This window comes from Chroicocephalus ridibundus, chromosome 9, assembly GCF_963924245.1.
Source record: "Chroicocephalus ridibundus chromosome 9, bChrRid1.1, whole genome shotgun sequence".
NCBI lineage: Eukaryota > Metazoa > Chordata > Aves > Charadriiformes > Laridae > Chroicocephalus > Chroicocephalus ridibundus.
This window is the reverse complement of record NC_086292.1, coordinates 24,136,929-24,163,582: the sequence shown is the minus strand read 5'-3', so window position 1 is coordinate 24,163,582 and position 26,654 is coordinate 24,136,929. Positions and strand designations below refer to the sequence as shown.

At 48.9% G+C, this 26,654-nt stretch overlaps 1 protein-coding gene across 7 annotated transcripts in view; it reads right to left on the bottom strand.

The window, feature by feature from the left end:
- Positions 1 to 26,654, bottom strand: part of DOCK11 (dedicator of cytokinesis 11) — an 88,047-nt gene that overhangs the window by 34,729 nt on the left and 26,664 nt on the right. For 3 of the 7 annotated variants that reach the window (XM_063347435.1, XM_063347440.1, XM_063347437.1), the window contains exons 7-32: positions 25,877 to 26,011; positions 24,466 to 24,643; positions 23,935 to 24,014; positions 23,267 to 23,350; positions 21,066 to 21,206; positions 19,201 to 19,410; positions 18,712 to 18,834; positions 17,638 to 17,720; positions 16,040 to 16,162; positions 15,829 to 15,905; positions 14,514 to 14,698; positions 14,349 to 14,414; positions 14,100 to 14,192; positions 13,583 to 13,706; positions 12,782 to 12,903; positions 12,263 to 12,349; positions 10,961 to 11,050; positions 9,347 to 9,465; positions 7,066 to 7,135; positions 6,863 to 6,988; positions 6,225 to 6,296; positions 5,730 to 5,876; positions 5,189 to 5,272; positions 4,665 to 4,776; positions 3,060 to 3,098; positions 1,422 to 1,600 (exon numbers count right to left, since the gene is read on the bottom strand). In XM_063347435.1, the coding sequence (XP_063203505.1) occupies positions 1,422 to 1,600; positions 3,060 to 3,098; positions 4,665 to 4,776; positions 5,189 to 5,272; positions 5,730 to 5,876; positions 6,225 to 6,296; positions 6,863 to 6,988; positions 7,066 to 7,135; positions 9,347 to 9,465; positions 10,961 to 11,050; positions 12,263 to 12,349; positions 12,782 to 12,903; positions 13,583 to 13,706; positions 14,100 to 14,192; positions 14,349 to 14,414; positions 14,514 to 14,698; positions 15,829 to 15,905; positions 16,040 to 16,162; positions 17,638 to 17,720; positions 18,712 to 18,834; positions 19,201 to 19,410; positions 21,066 to 21,206; positions 23,267 to 23,350; positions 23,935 to 24,014; positions 24,466 to 24,643; positions 25,877 to 26,011 (2,949 nt within the window). The remainder of the gene's footprint in view (positions 1 to 1,421; positions 1,601 to 3,059; positions 3,099 to 4,664; positions 4,777 to 5,188; positions 5,273 to 5,729; positions 5,877 to 6,224; positions 6,297 to 6,862; positions 6,989 to 7,065; positions 7,136 to 9,346; positions 9,466 to 10,960; positions 11,051 to 12,262; positions 12,350 to 12,781; positions 12,904 to 13,582; positions 13,707 to 14,099; positions 14,193 to 14,348; positions 14,415 to 14,513; positions 14,699 to 15,828; positions 15,906 to 16,039; positions 16,163 to 17,637; positions 17,721 to 18,711; positions 18,835 to 19,200; positions 19,411 to 21,065; positions 21,207 to 23,266; positions 23,351 to 23,934; positions 24,015 to 24,465; positions 24,644 to 25,876; positions 26,012 to 26,654) is intronic. The other 4 variants (XM_063347438.1, XM_063347439.1, XM_063347441.1 and 1 more) reach the window with 2 other exon arrangements.

Here is a 26,654-nt window from a genome sequence, read left to right as displayed (position 1 = left end):
CACAGCCCAGAGCACAACACATGTACAAAAATCCAGTGGCACAATTTTAAGGCGGGTAGTGTTTTTGAGGAGGCAGGGAGAGCGCTGCACACTGTGGGGGCAAACAGCTCCTGGACTAGGGGGAGGGTTTTCAGGCATCCAGAAGAGCAGAAGCAGGCTGCCCCCGACACAGTCTTGTCAGAGAGCTGGCAAATCTCCCCTGAAATATCAAGTCTTGCCAAGTATCATGGGCTACAGTTCTGTTTCCAGGCTGTGCAAGTCACCACAGATCCTCAGCGCAGAGGAAAGTAAGCCCACCTCCTGCTCAGCCCTTCCAAACAGGGAGAGGAGAAGGAGGAAAAGGAGAAAAGGAGGGAGGAGAAAAGGAGAAACGGAGGAGAAAAGGAGAAAAGGAGAAAAGACAAGGAGAGAAGGAGGAGAAGGAGGAGGAGAAGGAGAGGAGGAGGAGGAGGAGGAGGAGGAGGAGGAGGAGGAGGAGGAGGAAGAGAAGGAGAAGGAGAAGGAGAAGGAGAAGGAGAAGGAGAAGGAGAAGGAGAAGGAGAAGGAGAAGGAGAAGGAGAAGGAGAAGGAGAAGGAGAAGGAGAAGGAGAAGGAGAAGGAGAAGGAGGGAGGGGAGAGGGGGAAGAGCTGGCTCTGACTCCACGCAGAGCGCAGGACCCTGGGCACATTCGGGTCACTTCTCCCACCTGGCATGCCCGGGAGTCTATTCACATTCCCAGATAAAATTCAGAAATGCAGCACACTAGGAGCAATGTGAGGAGCTAAACTCCAAAGAGAGGCATGTTTTCAGCCTAGGGCAAGGACAGGTAGTATCCGTACAGGTAGCTCAGTGCTTTCAAGGACATATGGGTCAGCAGGGAGCAGCATCAAGAAAGAAAACAAGCCCATCTCCAAGCTCTTTCAGGAATACCGCACGCTCAGCCTCTGACCAAAGAAAGCTGAGAGCTACCCAGCGGAAATCCAGCTTCCCATGGGAATCCGCAGATCCTCTCCTCTGAGTCACTAATTAGTAAAACACGCAGCTGACCTGTAGCAGAGATCAGCCCTGTTTCCTAATTATAGTATATTAATGTGGGATATTAATTTAAGCCCAAGACCAGAACAACATTGACGTTGCTTAATTTTGTTGAACAGCCTCCTGGCTAACGACACTCTCAAGATCCTTAATGGCTCAGGGCTTTATTATCTAAATACTCAGCATGAATAAGAGCACTGCAGTTATCTGACTGCATTGTTTGTGTTTCTAGATCATTTCTCAGAGCTATTACTGTTATGCCATAACTATCAGTTATTTCCAACATTTCCCTAACAAAGTAATTAGAATACCCTTGGTACACCACACAAGATCTAAAACTCTGATGTGTGTTTTATTCATGAAATTCAAGAACATTACGTTTAAAAGCAAACAAAATATGCCTGACCTTGTGCTGGTATCTGTTGTCAAAGGCGTGCTTTATCAAGAGATTTTTTAAGACTGAGACGGCCATATATCTGATATCGTAGTTGTCCTGCAAGGCAACAGAGGCTTCTCTGAGAAGCATCCCCACCAGGAAATGATGCCTGCAATACTCATCAGTTAAACTGTACTCAAGATTTACATCTGAAAGAAACAACAAGGCAACGGTTAAGGATCTGTTCAGAGAAAGACACAACGGTCACGTAAGCCACAGCAGTCTGTGAGTACGGTTCATCGCTCTCTCCTACAGTGCACTGACTATATTTTTCTCCACCACTATTTAAGTCATATCAAAGAATTCGTCATCTTCCAGTTCAGGCTAATCATTAATTTCAGCCTTCACCATTTCAGCAGCAGCTAAAAGAAGGATTTCTGCAGTGTGATGCTTTACAAAGCTTAGCGCTCCAAAGAGTCATCTGTAAAGTAAGAGACGGATGAGATGGGAAAAGGCAGCAGGACTTAACTGCCTGGGGGCTGCCTTGCTCCTGGCTGGGGGTTATCCTGTAAGTCCCCAAACTGCCCAGGCACAGTGGTGCCACCCTCCGCGGCAAGGGTGGTAGCGGGCAGGGGAGGTGGTGCATTTACTGTGGTCACCCAGCCCTAGCAGCACCATCTCTGCACCCTCCTCCACCTCCCCCATGAGCCCTGCATTCCTTCTCCCCAGAGCAAAGGAAATACTCCCACTGGGATGAGGGATGCAAACAAGGACACGGTGCCAAGTGACCACTACTGCGTCCTCCAGCGGCTCACACGGACAGGCTTCCCAGCCCCGCGACAAGGAGCAGGGAGCCAGGACAGCGTTCCAGGCAGCTGCTTGCCAGGATCTGTGAGCTTCCCACCAGCAGATATCGAACGCAGCTCCCTAAAAGCTGCACTGACTGCCAGAAGAAGGCAGCTCAGTATCTAATCACCTTGGTTAATTTAACTTGTACCCTGCATCTCACATATATACTGTGATCAAAGGAGCGTCTGCTGCAAGGGCGAGGCATCATTCCCAGTGAGGTGCCTGGATAATGCAGCAGGGAAGCGACAGAGACAGAGGTTTTGGTGAGGGGGGTGTGTGCACCCAGGCTGCGACCCATGACCTTGCCCTGACACCGTTATCTCCATCAAAAAACCCATACGCCTCATCAGAGCCATGACAGGCACCATTTGACTGTTGCATTTTGGCACTAAGCCTCCCAGCGGGATAACCCCAAAGCTGTGCGTTCTTCCCCCAAGGGGTACAAATACTGTCTGCTCAGCTCAGACATTTTTTTGTGTGAAAATCCCACAGGTGTGAAAGTTTTTCTGTGGTAAGGCAGGCAGGCATCCACACAGCTTTGAAAATCCCAGCCAAAGGGTTCCAACAGCTCTGTGTCTGCAAAAGATATTTTTAGGTTCATTGATTCATAAGTAGCATTTACTGGTTTGTGAAAGTCTGATTCAGAGGAAAGAGAAAACAATCTATCTGGAGCGTTACTAGCTTTCATTGTTAGTCATGTTAGCAAATGCTTAAGTGTCACAAATCACGGTTATTTCATTAATCAAATGCAAGCGAATTGATTGGAAGCTGTGTATTTAATTTGACATTAGAGGATTCAGTGATCCCAGTTGGACCTACCTACTGAAGTGAACCGTTCCACAGCAAATGAAAAAAAATCTAATTCATGTGTAAAAAGAAAAGGGACAAATAAAAAGACAGCAAAAGTAAACAGGAATAAGTAATGCTCTAAACCCTGGAGAAACAGGACAGTACAACATGTTTTAATATTATTTGTAAGGCTATTGCTTAACTCCCAGCTTCTGTCAGTCTCTTGGGTTCTTTGCTATCATGAGATTGCAAAACCAGTTCTGCGCTGCTGGTTGTGAGGACAGGCTCGGGGGTTCACTCTGGCCGATGGCACACACATGTGCCCCCCCAGCCAGGCTGTGGGGATGCAGACCAGCAACAGCCTCGGTAGCTGAGGGGTTTCAGAGAAAATGCTCCAAGCGTAATGCTCCAACTCAACATGATGCAGCCACAGGGATGTGCTCTGCCTGCAGGCCCGTCTGCACCAGCTTCTGCTGCAGAAGCCCTCTCTATCCACCTTCTGGGGGCTATTCCTTCTTTTCCCAGTAACAGAGAGGGCTGGGCGCGTCCCCTCTCTTCATGCAAACAAGCGGATAAAGAGGTGAGGCACACCAGCAGGATACCTCCTTGGTGATGTGCACATCACATCTGCCCATCTCCGAGTCCACTATACCCTGTAATCACAGGTCTGTCCATAAAAACACAGGTTTGTGATGGAGACACATCACTACATGTCACTTTACAGCTTGCCCAGAGAGGTGGTGGAGTCTCCGTCTCCGGAGACATTCCAAACCCGCCTGGACGCATTCCTGTGCCACCTGCTCTGGGTGACCCTGCTCTGGCAGGTGGTTGGACTGGATCATCTCCAGAGGTCCCTGCCAACCCCAGCCGTGCCGTGATTCTGTGATCCTGTGCCATGGCAGAGCACAGCCACCGCTGCAAAGGCACTTCTGCTGCCTGAGGATAGGCTGCTCTACTGTAAGAGATGTGCGTGAATGACAACTGCTACCACTATTTTAAAATACATATTTTAAAAATAAATCCTCATCTGGTAGGTCCTAGTCGGAGTAAAAGAGAGGAGGAAGGATGAGCTGCTCTTACAGCTTTTCAGTTTAACCATCGCAAATGCAAAGGTGAATGTTAATCAAGAAAGAGCATCCTTACGTTATCATGCCACTGAAAAGCAATCGGGAGGCACTGCGGGGGTGTTTTTCTCTTTCTCAGCCATTCCCAGCAGTGCACCTTGTTAAACTGTGCCAGGCAAGTAGCTAAACTAATGTAAGAGATTAGCAGCTGGTGCAGAAAGCTCCGAGCAGTCAGAAACATACCAAAATAAGGGAAACTTCACAGTCACTGGTGCTTCTGCCGCCTGGATGTGTGTGGAACCACTTTGGGACTTGTATGGCTGCACCCTGAGACACAACCAAACATCCTCTTGCCTCCATCAGAATAAATCGTAGAACCATAAATCCACTGGGCTTTCACACAGGGGAATCCCAGACCTCACTCTCCTCTCTGGTACTTATCTTGGCCAGGTTATTAGCATCCAAACCTGGCAATCTTTACTGTATGAGTCTTTTACATTTAGAAGTTTACAGATGAGAAATCGGGACCCAGAGAGAATAAGGCTAGCCAGTCTCTTGAGAGAGAACATACCTTGAACTCTTTGTAGCTTGGGTTTGGAAAAGGTCATTGGTAAGTTCAGAGGAATGTAGTGCTCATGACTGCAAATGGTTTGAAGAAATTCAAACTTGTATTCAACCAGCAGCTGAGAAAAAAAAGAAAAAAAAAGACAAACATAAACTATGTTTTCAGCTTGACTCCTTCACTTCCAGTTTAATGTGTTTGTTGCACAAGGACTGGGGAGTCTAAGTAGCATTTGGTGAAGGCAGATTCTTGTCTTGTTCCCCCTGTCACTTCATGCAACTGTCACATGGGACTTCACCTTTTTTATCCAGACCATCAACCAACCTCTCCTTTAGTTCTGACTCCTTACTTTGTTTTAAAGCTTATCTGTATTCAGGCTCTTGGCCCAGACAAAGAGGTCTCTGCCTCCAGAGGACTCGGCAGGAACAGTGTCTAAAAGGCCTCCAACAGTTGTACAAAATAATCACTACAAAGCTTTGCCTGGCGTAGATACATACAACTGCAAACCACCTTTGACAAACCATGCCGCTTACCTTAGGGTCTTTTGGGCTGAATCCAGAAATGTAATCATTTATCAAGTTAAAAACGAACCCTCTGTCCATAAAAGTCAAGCAACGCTGCAGAAAAAAACAGCAATATGTGATCAAGCATCAAAAATAAAAGCATTCATGCTAAATCATCTCCATACTACCGTCCCGCCAACAGCCAGATTTGATCCTCTCGGCTGCTGCTGGCTGTCCAAAACCTACTTGATCCTGTTTCTCTGCAACTGTTTAGATGACCTCACTTAAGTCTTCAGTGGACAACAGAAATATTTAAAACGAGAGGACATGTATTTCCTCGCAGGTTTTGAACATGACTGAAAACCCTAGATAACATATAGTGTATCATAGTCTTTATCTTGGAAAGAGAAAGTTTCTTTCCTAGGAAAGATAATCCCCTCCAGAGTTTTCATCATCAAAGAAACCAAAGAGATGATAAAGTACGAACGCATTTGTTTGCTTGCTGCTTATTTCTAATTGTTTGGCGCTTTTTTCCTGATAAAAGCCTGGGAGAAGGAAAGAAACTGCTGACCTTCAGGAAGTTAGCCAAGCTAAAGTTGACATTCCTGGACTCTTCGGGGATTTCATTATAGCGAATGGTGACGTGAGGAATGATGGCGAGCAGCAGCGAATGCAGGGCGTGCTGGTAGGAGTCGGGGAACCGCTGGCCCCTGGGCAGCTGGAACCAAAAGCATGTCCCACGCTCAGCGCTGGAGAGAGCCGAGCACAGGCACAAGTTCCCTTTAGCATTTATTTATGTTATTTCCTAATAAAACACCGGCACAAAGAAAGCACTGGCTGAAACTGCAGAGGAGGCAGCTGCGTGAGCCATAAGGGGATCTGGAATTTTTAAATTACAATTGAGAATGAAAAGGGGAACAAGGGAAAAAAAGGAAAGCTCTGGCTAGCTGTTCAGCTTGCCAGGTTTTTTTTAAATAAAGAGTTAGATGGCTTTTCAGAAAAACTTTTGGAGGAGAGTTTGTTTGTGATGGCTCTGTAATGCAAAATTACACAAATTTATTTTTACCTTGATTTTGTTTTCTTCCAGTAAGTACATTGCCATTGACTTCGCCAGTGCTTCAAAGAAAAACCAGGAGTACTAGAATGAGGAAAGGATACTGTTATCTTTCTCAGCAGGATCGAACGTGTTTGACTGTGTGGGGAAGCAGCAGCATGGGAGGGAGAGCTCACGTTCGAATGGCATTCGTAAGCCCACCCATGCTCCCACAGCTCGCTTGGCAGGGCTACCTTTGCTCCCTGGAGGAGCCCTGCCAGTCTCAGGGTGGGAACAGCTCCGTCCCCTCCGCACCCCAGCGCACCCCGCAAGGAGCCAGCGGAGTTTGGGGGTGCAAGCCCTGCAAAGGCCCAGAGAGGCAGAGACTCAATCTGCCTCCCGTGAGCCACTCCTCACGGGCGGCTTGAGGGAAATAAATAAAACTGGCAAAGTGAAGAGCCCTTTGCTGTGTCCTGCCATTAACACAGCCAGGTTCCCTGCAAGAATTCAACTCTCTTGTAAGGGGCAAACCTCAAGGATGCAGACGCGAGGAGCTGCCCTGGTAGCTTTGCTCCTGTGGTGGGTTTGGATGGTTCAAAGTGTTGGGCTTTGTACCAGAGCCCCTTTTCCTCCCCTCCTCCCTTGGCAGCCAAGTACTGCCAATACTTCACCTTGAGCAGCTTATTGATGGCTAGAAAATCTGCGGACTGCTTCAGGATCGTGGCCATGGAAAGGACCAGGATTTCATGCGTCATCTTCGCCTGTGTGACGCTGGGTTTCTCAGCTCGAAAGACGTACTGAGGCAAGAGGAACAGTGTCAGCAGCGGGCCTGCTCCCAGCAGGGAGTTTTGCAGTGCGGTGTGTCATGACTGACCTTTATAAAGGAGCGCAAGTAGTGGTCTAGACCTTCTTCATGGCACTTGGACACGATGTGCAGAAGAACCCTGGGGACAAAATGTGGTTTGTGTTCAGCACGCAATGTGAGGGCAAGTTCCTCCAGCTCATGAAAGCAGACACCATCTGTGTCCTATCCTGCTCAACCCCAAAAGCCTCACTGCTGGCACGGCCAGACATGCAGAGAGCCAGCGCTTGCAGGCGAGCATCCCTCACAGCTCCTGGGGCTGCACCATCCTTGCTGCAGCACGGCCCCTTGCCGGAGCACTCAGAGCCGAGGTGGCCAAAGCCTCTTCTCTGGTCTGGTGCTGGACCAGGTGTCGCCCAGAGCAGCTGCTTTCAACGCTGGAGGCTCCCTGCACAAGGAGGTGAGGTGGAGCAGGGGACTTCTCTGCAGGGGACATATCCTGTTCCTTGGCCTCCGTGCATGCCAGGATTAAAGCCTGCTGCTACTTAAGTTCACACTGCAGTGAACATTAAGCACCTGAACAATGCCCAGGTGTTAGATATCTAAGTCGAAAACAAAAATATTAAGTTTATCTGCTCTGCACCCAGTTCTCTCTGGCTGTACCGACGGACCTGCTATATGGAGAGCAAGCCTCCTTCCCCCACTGCATGCCTTGGATTCACCCACCCCGTGCAGCTTACCACGTGTTGAGTCTGTCCTCACTGGGACGCTGCCCTTTCCTAACAATCACACAAGTGACAACAAACAACTATACTACTACATCAAGCCTGCAAAATGAACACAAAAACCCCACAGAATCTCTGCTGAGAAGCAGGGAGAAAATTCTCCATCATTTTTAGACTCTGATACCTTCCTGCATCCCCTGAATTTATTAATTCTGGAAGGCTTTTCACTGAATTTACATCATATGCTCCTTGTTACATGCACTGGATTATTTTCGGGCTGTTGCCTTGCAGTTCACTGGGGACAGACAGACGCTGGAAAACATGCCAGCCCTCTGGAAGCACTCCAGGCGGCTGATGAAGGCAGCAAGCGCCCAGTTTCCCCAGCCAACATTGGGGATTTACATTCCAGTCCCAGCCAGAGGGAACAACAAACGATTGCACATTGTCACAGACCCCACAGGCCAAACCACAGGGAGGAGTTTACAAGACATTTATCAGATAAAGAGGGTTTTAAATTCCACTCTGAAAGTCTGGATGAGAAAAAAAAAGTTGTCATTAAACAGAAAGCTATTGACAAAGTGGAGAGCATCAGGCCAAGCTTTAAAAAGGTCTCTGGAAGGGAAGGTGGGAGCCGGTCACCCAGTAGGCAGCCAGGGCCACTTGTTCCCTTGTCTTTGCCCTCTGCTGATTCAAGCAGAGTGGGATTGCAGTGCTCCACGCAGGGGGAGTCTCCACAACCTGTACCACATGGCGCAGGACTGTGACTGCATGGGCCCCGCGTCCCTGGGAGAGCAGGGCTCAGGTCCCGCGTCCCTGGGGGAGCAGGGCTCAGCCTCCGACCTCCGGTTCCATGGGAACGAGATGCTTTGGGTACACAGACGCACAGTACCTCCCGGAGTCAGAAAAAGATCTCCATGGAGCAGCATCCAGCATCCCCCTTTGCACTGCAGCCCTTCACAGAGGAAGATGGATGTTTTAATGCATCCATCAGTTTAGGGGTGTTGTGGCCCGCGGTAGGCAGGAAAGGTGCTTTTGCAGCTTTTGCTGCCTTCGGGCCCCGCAGAAGGCTGCAGGCAGCAGAAGCTGGCCCCGGCCGGTGCTGCCCTCTTGGGGCTGCGGGCTCGGCCGAGCATGGCTGCACGAACACGGATGCGCCGCCTGCTTCTGCAGCAGCCAGCTCCGGGGCTTTTTAGCAGTCCTTCTGACTCGGAGGACCGGTGTGCAGGGATGGGAGCAGGGCACCATTCCTGCAAGGAAACCTCATCTGCTGCCTGCAGCTGGGACATGCCTGGGCGCTCCGGAGCTTTTCGACACCCCAGTAACTCGGCTCACAGAGCCATCCCCGCCAGAAGACCCTTTTTCTTTTGAAAACCAAACCGGGAGTATCTTGAAAATACCACGTTTTTCCGCATGCAGCTCCCAGGACAAGGTCCCCACGCTGCCCCATGCCACCCGGTTGTGCCAGGAGAGGACCGCGGCTGGTGTTTCACAGCGCGGGAGCAAGCAGCAGGGGACGGGCAGAGCCGCCACTCCGCGCCTTGGACTGGGAAACCACACCCTGCTCCGTGCTGTACTTGTGGCTTTGCATTTGTAACTGCAGAAAAGCGGATGATTTACCAGACACTCACATGGTGCAGTTGACAGCTACTTCATCTTCCTGGGTCACATTTGTAAGGACTCTAAATAGTTGCATAAGAATTACAGGTAGAAACTGAATCATTACTTGGATCTCCATGGCGTGCAAACACTAAAACAAATGTTCAAAACACAGACACTTTTAGTTCAACATTTTGCAGATGTTAAATATTTACAGTGCACAGACATTTCTGCGGCAAAAGGACAGGCACTAGCAAATGCTTCAGGGTGTGGGCTTCAGCCTGCCGCAGGACAGGACTTAGATCCATGGCAGCGCTCGCTGCCTGCCTTCCAGCTGACAGATCCCAGCTGCGTGCCTTCGGGGAGCGACATGAATCACTCGTGGCAGGTGTTCATCCTCCTCTCCGATGTGCCCAGGCAGCTATGACTTAATTAGAGGTCGCATGCTATGCTTTGACCCCCGATAACCCAGAATTTAAAGCTGAAGTTTTGCTCCCAACTCTTCTCATCGCTCGAGACAGTTTTTTGAAGTGACTAAGTCACAGAATCACAGAATGACATGGGTTGGAAGGGACCTCTGGAGCATGGAAACCTGATATCCAGTGACTTGCAGTGAGACTTTTATTCAAAGAGCATATCTTGCTCTTGGAAATGGAATTTAAGTGACTTGGTGAAGGTCAAGATCAGCTGGTGCATACGCTCTCCACCCAAGTCATAGACCGCTTTTGCCTGAATCTCATGACACAAGTCTAGGAAAGACAGTGTGTTTCATTTTCAGTTTTCAAACCTGCAAATCTAATGAAAGGTTCTTAAGTCTGTATCTAGCCATTTAAATTACTGAGGTATCGGTGGTAAAAAGCCCTCACTGTGACATGTAAATGTCTCCCTGTCTGCAGGCTGCAGCAAGGTCACTGTGGCTGGTCAGGGCTGGGACAGAAAGCAACTGTTCTTCTAGAGCTTGGCTTCGCAACCTGCCATTATTTCTATTTCTTAATATATTTAGACGTTATCTGAAACACACCCAGTAACTTTGTGATGATAAATCCCCACCGCTGGAAGCGGAGCTGTTGCTATGGCAGCACTCTCAAAAACAGGCAGTTATGGAAAGAAACAAGGAGAGTAAACAGCCAAGAAAGATATTCCCTGCAGAAGCCTGTGCTGGACCTGCTCTGAGGCCCTGACTCATGCCACAGCGACTGCCGAAAAGCTGGGGCTGGGTCACAGGTCATCTCTGGTCAAATTTAACTGACTGATAATCTCACAGATCCTTTCCAGCCTGAAAAAAAAATATCCCGTTTTGAATGGATAATCCTGAAAACAAGGAACTGTGCTACAGTTTAAAGGTTTGAATCAGATCTAGGGGGCAGCAGGGAAGGAGTGTGCAAGCCCACCAGGAGGAGGGTTTTCCATGAGCATGGCAGAGCGATGCCGATGGCTTGTTTTACCAACTGTGAAAGGCAGCAGGAGGCAGCACACAGAGAGCAGACAGCCGTGTCAGTAAGCAAAGGTGAGGATATTGCACACTGCGCTGGTCCCAGCGCTGCAGCGAGTGCCTGTTCCTACAGGGCAGGGCTCTGGTTACGTACTGATGGTCCGTAGAAACACAGACAAAGCCCACTGACAGGCCTTTAGGTATTTAGGTTCACCTTTAGGTATTTAACAAGTTCTCCTGGGACTTCCTTAGCTCCCGCCTGAACCAGCTGGCAATAGTGGAAGAACTTGTGCAAGTGCATGTCCTGGAAGAGAAGAAAAACAAGTTCAATGCAGCGGTCTCAATATTTGTCAACCCCCTACTCTGCAGCGTACACCCGAAAAATCTGCCGACTTACCTGCAGCAGCGGGCCCTGTGCCTAGCAAGCCCCACGTCAGTGCCAGTGGCACTTTTGGACCCCAGCTGCCATCTCCCAGGAGTACAGTACTGCTCCCTGCCTTCTCCAACATACCCAGCCACTGCCCAACCCCTGGCTCCCAACTAATCTTGAGATTAAGCACAAAACTGCCAGCAGTGTTAAAATTCTCCTGTGGTTGCACTGCCCCAAGCCCCAGTCCCCATCCGACACTGGCCTGGAGAAGCAGGAGCCCTTCTGTCCTGGCTGCAATGCTTTGAGACTGCCTCAGCATCTGCCTCACCAACCTCCTCCTCTCCATCTGAGGCACTCTCCTTCCCATTTCTCTCCCTCCTTCTCCAAGGTTAAATTTAATTACGGTTATTTAACGCTGAAAAGCACCTGGGAATGTAATTTGGTGGGGAGTGGAACTGCTGTGCTGCTCTCAGCGCTGTACAGAATCAGCAGGACCCTAAAACAGGTTTAGCCAATGCTGGAAGCGAGCTGCTGTGAATGGAAGCGCAGCCGATGATTACCTCCAGCACGGCAGAGGAAGCCCTGCCAAGGGCCCTTCCCCATGAGCAGCGCTGACAGGAGGTGCCCCAGAGCACGTGCTGGGGATCTTTGCTGCACAGCACATGAAGCTCGGGGAAGGCCATCTACCGTAAGAGGGCGGAACACATGAGGACTTGGTAAAACAGCCTGAACTAGTTCCAAAGGGAAATCAGGACTCTTGCTTTCTTGTGTCTTCTGTTGTCAGCAAACTTTTATTTATTTTTTTTTTAAACTCAATGAACAATCAAATATCTGGGGAAACCTCCCATTTCCACCAGTTTTTCTCTCTTTTGCATCATCAAAGCAGATCATTTGCTCAAATGTTTCCTTGGTGCTGCCAGCTACAGTGCAATCGGCCAAGAAAACATCAGCCTCTCCCCAGGCTCATTCACTCACACAACTGCCTCATCACATCCGGACGAAGAAGCAGATCCCTGCAAGTAACCCCAGACTGGCTGCTCCAGAAGTACCTCAGCGCTGCTCTGCAAACACAGGTACCTCTTTCCCACAGCACCTACGGCATAGCATTTGTGTTGAAAGTCTTTGAGAAGGAGGCGCTCGACTTACCTGGGTGTAAATGGTCGAATCCAAATGGATTCTGATTTTAAACAGTGGCTTCGCTCCATCCACCCACTTCGCATCCATGCTGGGCTGCTGTGAACAGACAACACGCAAGTACTTGGTTTCAGCCTGCGGTGAGAAGGTGACTCTGTGCAGGCAGACCTGGGTTGGGGGCGGGGGGAGAATGGGGCCCCCCCGGTGCAAACACCAGTGACCTGACTGCAGCCATGGCAGGGCAAAGGCACCCCCAGGAGAACAAGCCCGCTCTCCTGCTCTGCACCACCTGCAACAGCCCCATCCAGCCTGCCACAGGTTGCAGGTATTCTCTGCAACCTCGCCACGGGAAGTGGCATTAAAAGTGTCCTGTCCCCCACCCCTAAGAACTTTGAGCTTTGGGGGCTGCCCTGCAGTTGGGATCTTTCCAGCTGAGCGGAGCACAAACACAAGCCCAGACTTAGAGTGGGACCAAAAGCTCAGTTCTCCTCTTCCCTTTATGTTTAAGCCCATTTCAAATGGCCTTCCTACCCTTCGTGACTCTGTGTCCCCAAGACCCAGGTAGCCAGGTGGAAGGTTGGATGAAACTGGCAAATGCCGCTCCAGGGTGACAATCCGTCCATCCTTCAGCAACGGGACCCAGGCATATCCCACTGCGGAGGCAACCGGTGGACCAGAGTGAGCAGGCATACAGCCATACGTGTCCAGCTCAAGCTCCAAAAAGAGCCGTGTCTCCCCCCGAGAAGATCAAACCCACAGTTGTGCAAGAGACTTCAATGAGGCCGGGATTGACCATGTCAGCCTTGCAACAGCATGTTTTACCTGGTGACACGGCGAACGGAATTCAGGCAGGGCACAGCCCAGAGCAGAAGTGGGTTTGAGGGGCAGAGACAGGGCGTGAGCCATGGCTGTGCACCACGGCGAGGGTCCTTCAGTCGCCTAAGGACTGGCTCAGTGGAAAGGCATCTCACCCCATGGGACCGGGGCACGCTCAGGCCCTTACACATGCCCGGTGTCGGCAGGACCAGCCCCGCGACCCTGATCTCGCCTCCAGTGTTTGCTGGGGACTTGGCTGACAGCAGGCACACACGTACAAGCCAAGCCAAGGACACTCAGAAATAGCTGTCAGATTGCAGCAAAAATTTGAGCTTTAGCATACACTAAAAACATTGTGGTTTATTCCAGTTTAGACCTCCGATTTGTATTAGGTTGTTTTCAAAAGAGAAAATTCAGACAGGCTAGTATTTTAATCAAATATTTTTTCACACCCCTACGTTCATTTTATCTTGAACTCTTACGCTCCAACAGGAGTAATTTAAACAATGAACATACCTTGAGTTTCAACGGTGTCCTGTTTTTTCGATGTTGCCTTTGTATTAATTTCACAGCTGACATGATAGAAGGTGAAAAGCAAATGATGCTTTTGATGGAGGTGAATTGGAAGCTCAATTTTAATCTAAAATGATATCATGACAGATAAGACTGTATTTTTAATTCTGGAGTAATATTTTAAGTTCTATTTTATTTCACAAATGCTATGTTGTATGTAGTTACACAAGACACATTCTTACCCATCTTAAATAACTCCTGGCTAACATTTTCAGCACAGTTGCACATTACTTATTAATGGGAGCGTGTGATTGGAGTGCACAAAGCGTGACAGTAAAGACAGCAGAAAACAAACCGGCATTAAAAATTGACAGAGCCTCTGGCTTTGCTAAACCTTCTACTGACACAAAGGGCTGATGATTATTTTAACCCATATTTTACCCAGCCCCGGAAAAGGAGATAGCCTTTTGGCTTTGTAGTATCCAGGGAAATCTGTTATTTCCCACCATTTCATTTTTACCTCGTCGTAGAACTCTGGGCTCTGGTTGTGATGCAGCACGGCAGCATATGCATTTGTGGTCAGGAGATGGCCTCCGGGTTTGCCATATATACACTGGAAACACAAACGAAAAGCTGGATTCAGGGTTGCTGCCGGCCAAATGAAAACAGTGAGCATGGAAACTCAGTGCTTTCCTATTGTCCTGCTCAGCCTGGCTGGCACACGGTATAGAGGGGCAAGCAAATGTCGACCCTATTAACAGGTACCCACCTTTAACGGCCTGCCATCAGCTTCATCTGAATCCCTGAACTCAACACAGACAGCAATGTTCCTTGCCTGAAATGGGGGAGAACAGGAGGATGAGCCATTGCTACAGGGCAGCAGCATCAACCTGCACCACGCTGAGTCGGGCTGCAGGCTCTCCAGGCCACGCACCTTCGCAAACACCTTCTGGTTCTCATACTTCAAATGCAAGGGGTAGACGTAGAGGTGGTTTTTGTAAACAGTGAAGGGATAACAGTATTTTGCAACTTCTGGGACAAGCTCCTCCACTTCAACTGCAATGTCCTCACAGCTCTTCTCAAAAGGCTTTATAGGAATATAAGAAGCCGTGACACAATCTAGGAGAGAAGGGAAGCTTGGATGAGCACACACCCCATAGCCCATGTGAAGGGAAATTCATGGGTCTGAAACTCTGCTCTCGAGCACCCAGTTCTCTTCACATCAGAGGATCGTGTATGTCGACCAGGCAGCAGGACTTGCACCACTCCCATTGAAATGATAAGAGAAAATTCTCCCTTAATCTTCTTCTGTGGTCCCCAACTGCCTTAGCAATACTGAGAAAAGATGGGTGCAGGGGCACCGCGGGGCTTTGCTCTCCTTGCCAGTGGGGACTGTAGAAATGACACTTTCCTGCAGCTCTGGGCAACAACAAAGGGTCTTGCGAGTGACCCGTGTCCAGGTAGGGACAGCTGCTCTGCCCAGGACCTGCACCTTGACTCTTCCAGGAATTCGCCCCATTAAGCTACTGTCTGATAAGTCACGCAAACAGCACCTGACTGAAGCAGACAGGCTACTGAGATGATGACTTGAGACTGACGTCTCAAAGTGCATCCCACTGCGTCAGTCCTTCTCCACTCTCTGTTTCAGAAAGCTGATGGGCGGTTTTGTTGCCTCCAAATACCAGTGCACAAGCCCTGCCCAATTCACCGAGACTCACATCCACCACGAGGGAGAGTTCATCTCAAGTGATGGCCTTTCAAAGAACAGAAAAAATTAAGTCCATTAGAAAAGCCTTATGGACAGGGGACCGGACTATGGAACTTGTGACAGCAGCTGCCAAAAGCCCGTGGGGTGACACTGAACACACCACGAGTCCCTTCTTTGCCTCAGTTTCTTTAAATGGAAAGTAAAGAATCACACTGACCATGTCTGTGAAGCCCTCTGGTGTTAAGCATCATATATATTATATTAGATTGGTGTAATAATAATAGCAAAAGCAGGCAGATGGCTTCCTTTAGATTTAGGATGCGATGGCCAAACTGCAAAGCAGATGCACCCCCTGCACTTGGACAACATCCCTCCACAGAATCCATCAGAGAGACTTACAAGACAGTGGTTGTGCTGAATTACTCATTTCTCATTGCAGCCCTGAGATGCTCTGGTTAATGAAACAGCAAAACTCCCCATAGAAGCATTAACTCCTGAGGCTAGAGCAATCAGCATTTATTTTAAGATCCAAGATCCTTACTTGTGAAGTCAAGAGGGATGTCTTTGATGACGATATTCAACTGGGCTGGAATGATCTGCAGTTTTGTCTTCTCTGGTCTGCATTAGGGAGAAAGGAACTTGAAAGTTCAGGTGCTGAACACATCAGCAGTGCTTTCTGTCGTCTCATGCTTACGCTTAACTGTTTACAAATGTGTATTAAAATGCCTGCTCGGCCAGTCTCTTACACTTACTTCTTATACTCTGCTAAAAGCTTCAGCATATCTTCGTTTGAGAGTTTGCCGCTGTCTTGCTTGTAGAGAGGCGAGAATTTTCCTTCAGCATCAAGAGTGCCCTGGGAGTCTTTGAAAACTGGTCTGCAGAAAAGAAGAGAGACATTTCTTAAACATTGGTAAGTACGCAGACACCGACTTCTTTGACATGTCAGGCTGAAGGGCGGGTCATCAGGCAAGAGGTTCGCTGGCCCGCGACTGCTCTGCACACCGCCAGACCTCCCGGTTATCCTCCCACCCTCACGTGTTGCTTAGACCGCACGCAGATTGCAGCCCACCGTGGCATCACCCACATCCCTTCTCTCCAGCCAGGTGAGAAGCACAGACCCAGCCCAGCTCCGAGCCTGGTCCACAGTCACAAACGCCCTTCAATCCCCTTCCACTTAACACCAACTGGTAAAGTAATTTCTAGGTTGCTCGTCCCCATGTGGGGTCAGAGCATGGAAGTCCTCCTAGGAAAGGAGTGCACAATGAAGACCAGTCTGAGGACACACACCAGCTTCCCCTGACCCCAGAGCAGGGGCCTGGACTCTGCCCTGGATGAATACTGGCATCTTTGCCCTTGAACATAAAGGCTGTGAGTGTCTGTGTACAGCAGGAACGTTAAAGCACCTGTGCTCCCTTTCTGTGCAAACTTTCTTCCTCTTCTGAAGCACGCGAGGAAACCGTTCCAGGGATGCAGAGCAACACAGTGCCCCACCCCAGCCTGGTGGCCACTCAGCCGGTCTCCAAATGCAGCTCTTTACCCAGCAAGAACAAATCTGCAGCCTGTCAAAGTCAATGCCCACAGAGGGCCCACCATTAGGCTGTGTGCTGGCTCCCGGGAGTGAGCTGCAACCCAGAAAACACCACCTTGAAAGCGTCACAGCAAATTCCAGCCCAAGAATATACATTGCAAGCTGTACACCACCCGATCCTGGCCTGCTGTGACAGTCATCTGCTGTTCCTGTGTCATTACTATCCCTTTTGTCAGCACCAAACAGCAATTTAGCAATAGGAGGCAAGAGGGATGAACTCGCCTTCAGGCCTTCCTTGACGTGACATTTAAGGGAGTTAGCACTGACATCCTTTATCAGTTCCAATAAAAGAACAGCGAGGGACTGGGATCACTATCTCCAGTCACTCCCAAGAACATTAATTAAAGCAGAGTCTAAGATGGGAGACAGAGCCCAGCAGATTGCCCCCGCCAGGCTGAAGGGCCTCCACTCTCATCCTCTCCCTGGCAATGGCTGGTGCCAGGAGGGAATTTCTGTGCTGATTCCCGCAGTAGCATGGGACGGGGTAATTCGTCCCCAGGAACATTCTGCCATGGTAGCAGTAGCTACAGGTCAGCAGGAAGGTTACTGTCTTCCCAGCACTGTTTAATTTTTTAATATTTTGTTTCTAATTTTAGATAGAGCATCTCAGGCCAATCCCCATTCTGCCTTGGGAATTGGAGCCGTATTCCACCCTCAGCTGCAACTTCACTGGCTCCAGTGGCTTGGCCTTGGCCCGCTGGGGTGGATCGCAACCCTGATACTGGCGGCAGCTCCCGCCATGGCGCAGCCGCGGTGACTGACCTGGCAGCCCAGCCAAAGGGCATCCTGTACTGGCCCAGACGGCTGCACACCTGCTTGGCCACCTTATGGACCTTCTGGGCAGTCTGCAAAACACAAGAAAGGTTAGCTCATGCTTCCACGCTGCCCTGGGAAAGGAGTGAAGAGGGCTGCACTCTCCAGGAAGAAGAAACTCCGTACTCCGCAACGCAGAGCTCCCCAGGCACACGGAGCAGCTGTCGCCGAAGCACTGGCAGACATCCCTCCCTGTCACTTCACACCACGCACATTTATGACTTTTGCAAAGCAAGAGCAAACATGTTGCGGGCACTGCCATATTAAAACTCCTCTTGATTCTGCATTAAAATGTCACGGTATGAGTATTTTATTTTCCAAAGGGTATTAGTTTATTTTCCAAAACTGACTGTAATTGCCTAATTCTATACAGACTTATGAAGTGTGCCGAGGGAATGTCGGCGCATACGAGGTGTTCCATACATCAATTTTCCAGGGACAAATTTTGACTGGCTGCAGCAGGACGGCATCAGCTCCACCTGGCACGCAGAGACCGATGCCGACAGCACCAGGGCCCCTCGCTGACCACCCTTTGCGTAAATTCCCCCATACGATCACGGCACTCTGCATGGAACAAGAGAGAGGCAGGGCAAGCAGAATAAAGGGTGAAGCCCATGTTCTGCTGCCACTAAACCATCGCTGTTCCCAGCGGGAGTGAGCCAGGACCACTGTGTGTAGCACCACGTAGCAGTGCAATCTGCTTTTCTGGGGATGAAGTGTCCCACTTTTTTGCTGCCAGTCCAGGTTGAAGTGTAACGGGGAAAGGTCCCCCTGCCCCAACAGCTTGGCTCTTTCTGAAAATCCTCTGCCTCTTTCCAGGGAAAAGAACTGAATCTCCCAGGACAGCCCAGCTGAAGCCAGCCTGGGAACAGTGCAAGCAGCAGAATGGGTGAAGAACAGTATTTGCCAGAAAGAAGCTAAAGAGCAGCAGAAACAGCCCATGTTTCAGACCACACTACTCCCTCCAGCAGCAGACAGCATCACTATGCAGATAACCTCATGGCCCACGGCCCCATCCAATACCTTCCCCAGGTCCGAGTTTTTCATGTATGGCTCTGCACAGTGCGTTATGCTGCCCTGCAGCACCTTCTCCACACGGGCCACCAGGAAGATCTCCACATGTGGGTTGGTCACGGAGAAAACCCCCTGCAATAGAAAGACAGCAGCCGTCAGAGAGCAGGACACCCTACCTGATTGGGTTTGGCCCCGATCACCTCACCATCCCTTCCCACAATCCACACAGACCCTGCTCTGGTTGCTGCTGTGAACGGGCCATGGGGGCTCACAAGGCTTGAGCACGGTCAGGTCTTGAAGAACTCTGCCTGCTGCTTTGTCTGTCACTGCCAGTGAGCCCAAAGTGGCAACTGGCCTGAGACACTGACCAAAACCCCACCACTCAAGAGAGAAGCTGACTTCTGCTCCTCCACCCGGTGGACAACAACACGCTGCAACGCTGCTGAACAGCCACAGCCTCAACAGTGATACGGAATGAGGAGAAAGACAGTTGTTCACCCGTTTTACGTAGCGCAGGCAAGACTCGGGGACCCCGTGCACAAGGCTCTCGCCTGGTGAACATCCCTTGGCGCCCTCAGCTCCGGACGCAGAGTTATCCAGCAGCATGTCACGGACAGACGGAGGGTTCAAGTCCACGTGGAAGTCAGCTGAAATCTTGCAATTATTTTTCAGGTCAAATAATGCCAAGCTTAGGAAAAAGGGCTCAACCTGGAAATTTGATTGAATGTATGCATCAAAAAAACCGCACGGCACAGGCTCAAGAGTATCAACATGCATTGCCTTCCCTGCTAGGTTTGCCTTCTGCATCTGTTTGTTCCTTTAGTTTTGTACACCAGCATTTTACAGAATTCTTACAGACAATCCATGCTTATTTGCTTTACAAATACAGTTTTTTCCTGCATCTTCTTGCCTTTTGATCTGGTCGATTTGACCAAAGCTACTTTAAAACCATCAATGAAGCATAAAGAACGAAATCCATAGGGGTTTTTAATATAAATGATAAACTATGAAGTTAGGAAGCAAAGATGACCCCAATGCATCAGTTAGAGCTGTTTATCCTGTGCAATGAGAAAGAAATCAACTTAAGAGTGTTTATGTTCACATGCTAAGGACCACTTCACTTTTATTGTCCACAGTCAATCAGCTCTGGATGGCCCAACTGCAAGACACCCAAAATGTTCCTCAGCTGCTCTGCGCTGGGTGGCACAGGAGCAAAGTCAGCTCTCCCAGCCAGGAGAGCTCAAACACAAGCCTAACGCTGCTGAGGAACCGCACGTGCAAAATCTGCCAACTCGCTTGTAGCTATTGACCTTGACAGCATAAGGAAAGTGGCAACAATTCCATGTATTTTTAATTCAAAGATCCTAGCAGGAATGCATTCATGTAAAGATAAAAGTGAAGGCCTGAAGATAAGACTGTAGCACGTCTGAGACATTACAGCGTAACTTGAAGGCATTACATCAATACTAAAAACATGCTGATCGGGTCTGACTCTGGGCCTGCTTAAGGATGAATGACAAGAATCTCTGCCATCAGTGACACATTTGTCTGCTGGGAGTTACCGGGGAGAACGAGTCCGGTGTTTTAGCTGTGGGCTGCCAATATGAAACCATCGCAATTCTATCAGCCATCCAAGTACCACCAGCAGAGATGGGCGAGCGCCAGTGCTGCCACCTCCCTCTGCTGCTCCGACACCCTTGCATAAAGGGTCGACTCCAGCCAGAGCAAGTGCAGGACATAACAACAGGGAGCGTGTTTGGGGAGGAAAGGCTGGAGGAGCCTGGGCTGTTTGGCCTGGCAGAGCAAAGGCTGAGGAGAGATGTAATAACTGCATACAGACATCAGAGGCTCAGAAAATACAAGGAAGAGCTTTTGAGGCTGAGGCACCACTTTGGCACAATAACAAATGCATATAATAAAGTGACTGTGAACACAGTTAGGCTGGGAGTCAGAGGAAGGTTTCAGAACAGGGAAATCCCTTGCCATTAGGGGAAATGAAATAAAACACAGCAGCGAGTGGTTTGGAGATGGAGCTTAATCATTTACCAACCGGACTTTCACAGGGGCCCAGAACGTGGCAGACACATGCTCTCCATTCCCTGTGCTTATGAACTGCTGGTTTCCCAGCAGTCCCAGTCTCTGGCAGGCTGAGGCATGGCAGGACAGACCCTGTCCCCAGACACATTTCTGGAGCACCAAAACACCAAGGCAGACAAATCCTGTGAATGCCACTGCCTGCCCAGGTCCCACCAGAGCTCATGCAAAAATGGGATGTTTTTATCCACCCAGATTAATCTGCTGAGGGTTTTTCTAGCTGGCAAGGAGAAAGAATACAAAGCAGGACACGCCAGAGCTCCCCTTACGTTGGTGGGTCCTCCTTCCGACCTGTCACCGAGCTGAGCGAGGAGGTTGAGGGAGAAGTCCTGGCAGCACACCACAAAGCGCCTGCTGCACTTTTCCTCAAATGGCTTCACGTCTGGCTCGATCCCCGAGAAATCTAGCCTCTAGACAGCAAACAAATCTGGTCTCATTAAAAAAGAAAATAACCCCCTGAATGATGTTCAGGGATCACATTACAGCCAATACTATCTTAACCGATTTTTTTTTAAGTGGTACAAAAGGTACAAGACATTCACAAATGAGTGCCATTTGGTGATGTTACACAAATGTATTCAAGACATGAATTCATGGGGATGTATCAATTTTTAGCAATCTGGTTTGTAGAGCACAGAAAACTAAACCTCAGTATGATTTCAGTTCCTTCCTGCTTTGTTGTAACCCTGGGGATCTTCCCAAACACCATTTAGAGCTTGGGGAAGAAAGCGGAACATAAGGCGTCGTTACACTCAGAAAAGTATCTTCCACTTTGAAGATGTGACTAGTTTAAGAGATGGTCCCTGTGCCTGAAATAGAGAGAAGGCACACGCCGTTGGGATCGTGAACAACATCTCGAAGTGGAAGGCATTTCTAGATGCACAGCAATAACCGGCGTGGTTAGAAACAACAAAGGCTGTCTGCAGAGCCGGCTGGGAAATCCAAACAGTCTTAATTATAATCACCTCCTTCCTAACCCAGAAGACCTATGCCTGGGCCGTGCCTCAAGATCTGCCTTTCCCAGAGAGCAGACACGTACGTGACCAAAGTACCTTCAGCCACCTAAAGACCCTCAGCCTTCACCACACCCATCGTACCGGGCACTGAGGACACAGAGATACCAAACCCCTATATATCAGCACATCTCTCAGTGACAATATGGCACAGTCCTATTTGTTTTTCCCCCTCAAATCCTGAAGAAACCTTCATGCCAAACTTAGGGTGTGGATATCTAGCTCCCAATCAAGCAATTTCAGCAAAATAGGCTGCAATTGTTAATCCAGTTCTGGGAAACTCTTCCCGTTGTTTCCCCTAGTTCCTTTCGATGAGGAAAGTATGTTGTGGGTGTATGTTCCTGCTCCCAGTTTCCTTAGCACCAGGCATATAAGCGTGCACGTGCACACCAGTGCTGACTAGGGCAGTGATTGTGAATGCCCAGTGTTACAGCAGACCAACCGACCCACACCAGAACGAAAAGCTCTGGGTATAGAGGGCGGACAGTGAATTCAGCCTAACCATTTGGTTAGGTTAAAAAAGATATCTTAGATACTCTGCACTGAGTAGTATTTCCATTTTTATTATCTGACTAGAATATAGGAAACTTCTCAAAGCTTCTCTTAAAAAAAAAAAAAAGCCTCCTCAACGCTTATCTTCTTAGCTTCTTCCTGTTAAAGACCTTAAAGAAGTGCCAAGAGAAAAGCTCATTTTGTACAACTAAACCTTTTAAGGACTAATTACATTTCCTTGTTAAACCAGAAAATTCTTTTTCACAGGTGTGAACAAGCCAAAGCATGCCAGAAGAAGAACTAGAAACTAGGAAATAACTTGGAACAATTCTCTAAAACTGTGTTAACAATTGCAGCTCATTCCACTGAAATCCCACACCTGGACCTTGGGCGGAGAGCTCGGCGAAGACGTCAAAGCCCAGAAGAAAACAAGCCAATAGTCAATGAACCCCTACTCCAGTGCGTGAGAACAGCCTTGGGTGTTTTTTCTGTTTGTACGTCCCCTACATTTGAAAGTCCCTGAAGACTGAAGTTTCCCCTGAAAACCCCTACCATGGCCTTTGACATCACTGCTCCCTACTCCCAACGTGCTGTGCCCATGCAGCATTGCAGGTGTCCTTGCAATACCCCTTCTACGGCTTTTGCAACCATGAGAACCTCCCAGAGGCCCAGACAACGGGTTTGAAAGCCAACAACATCAAGGTGCACCACGAAGAAGCCAGCAATGCTGGAGCCCGTGTGTTGGGCTGCTGTGAGTCCTCCTTTTGTTTGAGTTATCACCTGAGCAGCTTGTTCAGCTCTCACTGACAGGGACGTGGGCTGCACTTTTATTCTCCAATCCACGGAACAACACACTGCCTCTGTAGGTGAACGCTGTGGCCATGCACGGGAACAGGGGAGGCCCGACACCCAGGGAGCTCTTACAGAGAGCATAACCTCATGTTGGAAAACATGGGGGTGTTTACCTGGACTTCGGGGTCGAAAGAAAAGAGGTTTTGTCTCCCATCATTTCTGCTCAGTTTGTTCAGCTGATCTGTTTCTCTTCCATACTAGGACAAAAGGAAAGCATTGACATTACTGCCCGGCCACACAGAGGCAAACATTTGTCATTTGGAAAGCATGGAAGCAAAACAAAATACATATTTTTCAGGTTGCCTTTGTGATATGTGAGATGATGCAAGGCTTCTGAGCCATAGCCACCAACATGGTGCCATGACAGTAAAGTGATGTGGCTCTGCCAGATGAGAAAGCAGGCAGAAGTAGGCAACCACGCTCTGTCTCATAAACAGGAGGCGGCTGCCATCGAACTGCCCCTCCGCTCTCCTGGCCAGGACGGCCGCTCCTGCTGACCAGGGATGAGCAATGCTGACCATGCCGATCACAACGGCCCTTCATTTGCTTGAAGTCTGGCTCTTCCCTAAGCACCCCACGTGCGGAGCTGAGGAGTGTGCAGCCTTAAACCACGGAGCTGCACCCATGAGACAGGCAGAGGCGATAACAGAGACCCCAGCAGCACCCAGTGCCTGCCCAGCTCCCCCAGGGCTGAAGACACAGAACGTGGAGAACCTCTTTTGAAGTCACGGTGGAGAGAACTAGCTACGGGCTGGGGGGGCGATCTCTGCAAATGTGATACCTTCATCAGCTCCGGATGCATGCTTCTCTCCAGGCTCTCCAGGATGTTCTCTGATTTTCCCTGCGTGCTTGCTTCATCATCTGCAAGGACACAAAAAACAGATGTCCAAAACAACCACAGGAGCACCGCTCTGCCAGAAAGCATCCTGCAGTACTTGCTTACAATAGCAGAGAAACAGTTTACAGAGACTTTTCCAATCCTCAGGAGTAAGATTTTTCCATACATTACTAGTACCAGAGTATACTATTACAGCCTGCAAGGTCCTTCCAAAGCAGAACTTCAGCACAGAGCCAATTTTCCAGGAGTCTTGAAATTTTGCCATAGATTTCCCATCCAGAGGAAGGGTCATGTTTCCCTCCACGCTTATTCCTCAGACTATCATCTTTATTATACTAAGCCCTTTTGCATGATATCACGTGTCAGCCACAATTCTTGCTGTTAATCCAGAAGAGAAAACTATACACTTCTGCAGGCACACTGTTTGCATCCTGCTGGAGAAGGGTGAAGGTATGCATTTATTTACAAACTGACCTTGCACAGATTCCACAGGATCTTTCTTCTCTTGCACCAAACTCTCAGTATTGCTCTGTATGATCTTCCTTAGAGTTACCAGCCACTCTTCCATCTCCTGCTCAGTTTCAGCTGCCAGATAGTGGCTGTACTTGTCTATTGTCTTAAGTTCAAATGCATAACGGCGCATTTTAGGACACTGAACAAACAAACAAGAAATATAAAGATTTGTCTTACATTTTCCTCAATGACGCTGCACAGTACCTGCCATAAGGGTCCTCTCTGTGAAAGCATCCTGAACCGAAATATCATGACAGGGGAAAAAGAAAATAAAAAAAAATATCACATAACAAGGTACGCACCCTCCTTTGACCCAGCACCTCTCCTGCAGCAATCACAAAGGGCGTCACGGCTGCGATCGAGCCGTATGCAGCTCCGCAGCCGCCAGCTACTCTGAGAGCAGATGAAAGCCAGACTGAACTGCGGCCATGGCACCAAGGGGCAGGAGCAAGCTCCTTCTTATGTCATTAGACCTTAAGATTTACCCAGAGAAGCCAGGAACTGGATTTGTCTGGCACAGTAAATAATATTGCACTCCAGGACACTTAGAGGCATCTACCTTAAAAGCAAGTGGTTCAATGCAACATTTCTGAGGTCTGCTGGCTTTTAAACAGCATTTTCCAATGAGAAGCCAAGGCAAATCTGGTGCAACTTGGGAAGTACATCCTGTACATCACTGAGGCGTGTGCACTGCTGCTTTTACTGTGTTCAGAAAGACAAACGGAAACACACAGCTCTGACTCATCCATACTGAAGCAAACCGCCGGAGGAATTCAAGCTCCACCACGCTCAGTGCTTGAAGCTTCCGCAGAGAAAGAACATCCAAAGGCACAGCAGTGACCCACAGCTGCACTGCACTCTCAGCATAACAAAGCAAAGCCAGGTTTAACCCGTCCTAAAACCTTAACAAGCCCTTTGCAGGTCCTAAGTCCCAAAGGGCTGCATGTCTGCATGGACCTATCAAGACGTAACTGAAGAAACAAGAACCTGGTGTGAAGGCATCCAAGACCAAGTCACAACAACTACCTACTGGCTCCAGCCCTCAGGGTGTCTTGGAAGGCACCTGACCAATGACAACCGCGTGAAGGAGGTGGACAGAGCTGGGAGACAGCAGATGAGGTAATGACAAAATGCTTCCATTTCACTCTGAGAGCTGTTCTTCCACTTACTGTCTTCCTGGACAAAAATATGGCACCCTTATGAAACGTCTTGCTGGCCTTTTAATCAGATTGGCTGACAGAGCAAACCAGCTCTGGGTTAGTTTGTAAATCCACGCCCTCACCTCTCGATGGCACGGACCTCGAGAGAGCATTTCTGGCTCAGTGCTAGCGACACATAAGGTCAGGAACAGCCCCGCACAAAGCACACCCACCTGCACAACATCATTGCAAGCGTCCAAGAAAATACAGCCTTTGGATTCTTTTGAAATTTTCTCATCTTTGTAGGAATTAAGAATATAGGAGCCATCTGTGAGTTGTGACAAGTAGAAATACCTCCTCTTGAATACCTGCAAAAGAAGAAAGTCTTGTTCATGCAAGCATTCACTCTTGTGTATCACAAACCAGTCTCAGTATCTGTCCTCCTGATATTGAGAAAATACTGTAACAAGAAACACCGATGACCCTAGAGCATTGCAGACTCACCCCTTTGAGTACGACTTGTTTTTGTAAAGAGAGATTTCATCATCTTCTTTAATTTTAATGTCCCTGTTACTATAAGTTTGCCCATCGAAAGCAAAGCCCCAGGCTTCCAGCTCATCTCTCAGCTGTCTCCCGCCTCATTTGTCTTTACAAAGTAACGCTGCACAGTAAATTCAGATCAGCATATCGCTTGAAGATTCATCCCACCCTAGAGCAGGTATTTCCAGAGCCTTTTTGATAAAGAAATCAGTTAGAATTACAAAGCAATTCTCCAGAAGACTTTGGAACAGACATGTGGAAATTCCTAGCGCTCAAGTGTAAGCCAAGGGACGCTCTAATCCATTCAACTGCCTGTTGTTTTGTGGGGGTTTGTCTGTTTTGTGGGGTTTTTTTATACAAACCTATTTTCCTGAACTGGCTTTGGCTTCGTGTTCGTTTCTCACCTCAGAAAGCAGTCAGTTTGGGAGAAGTTTTCCTATGTTTGACCTATTGTTTTTTATGAAAACCGTA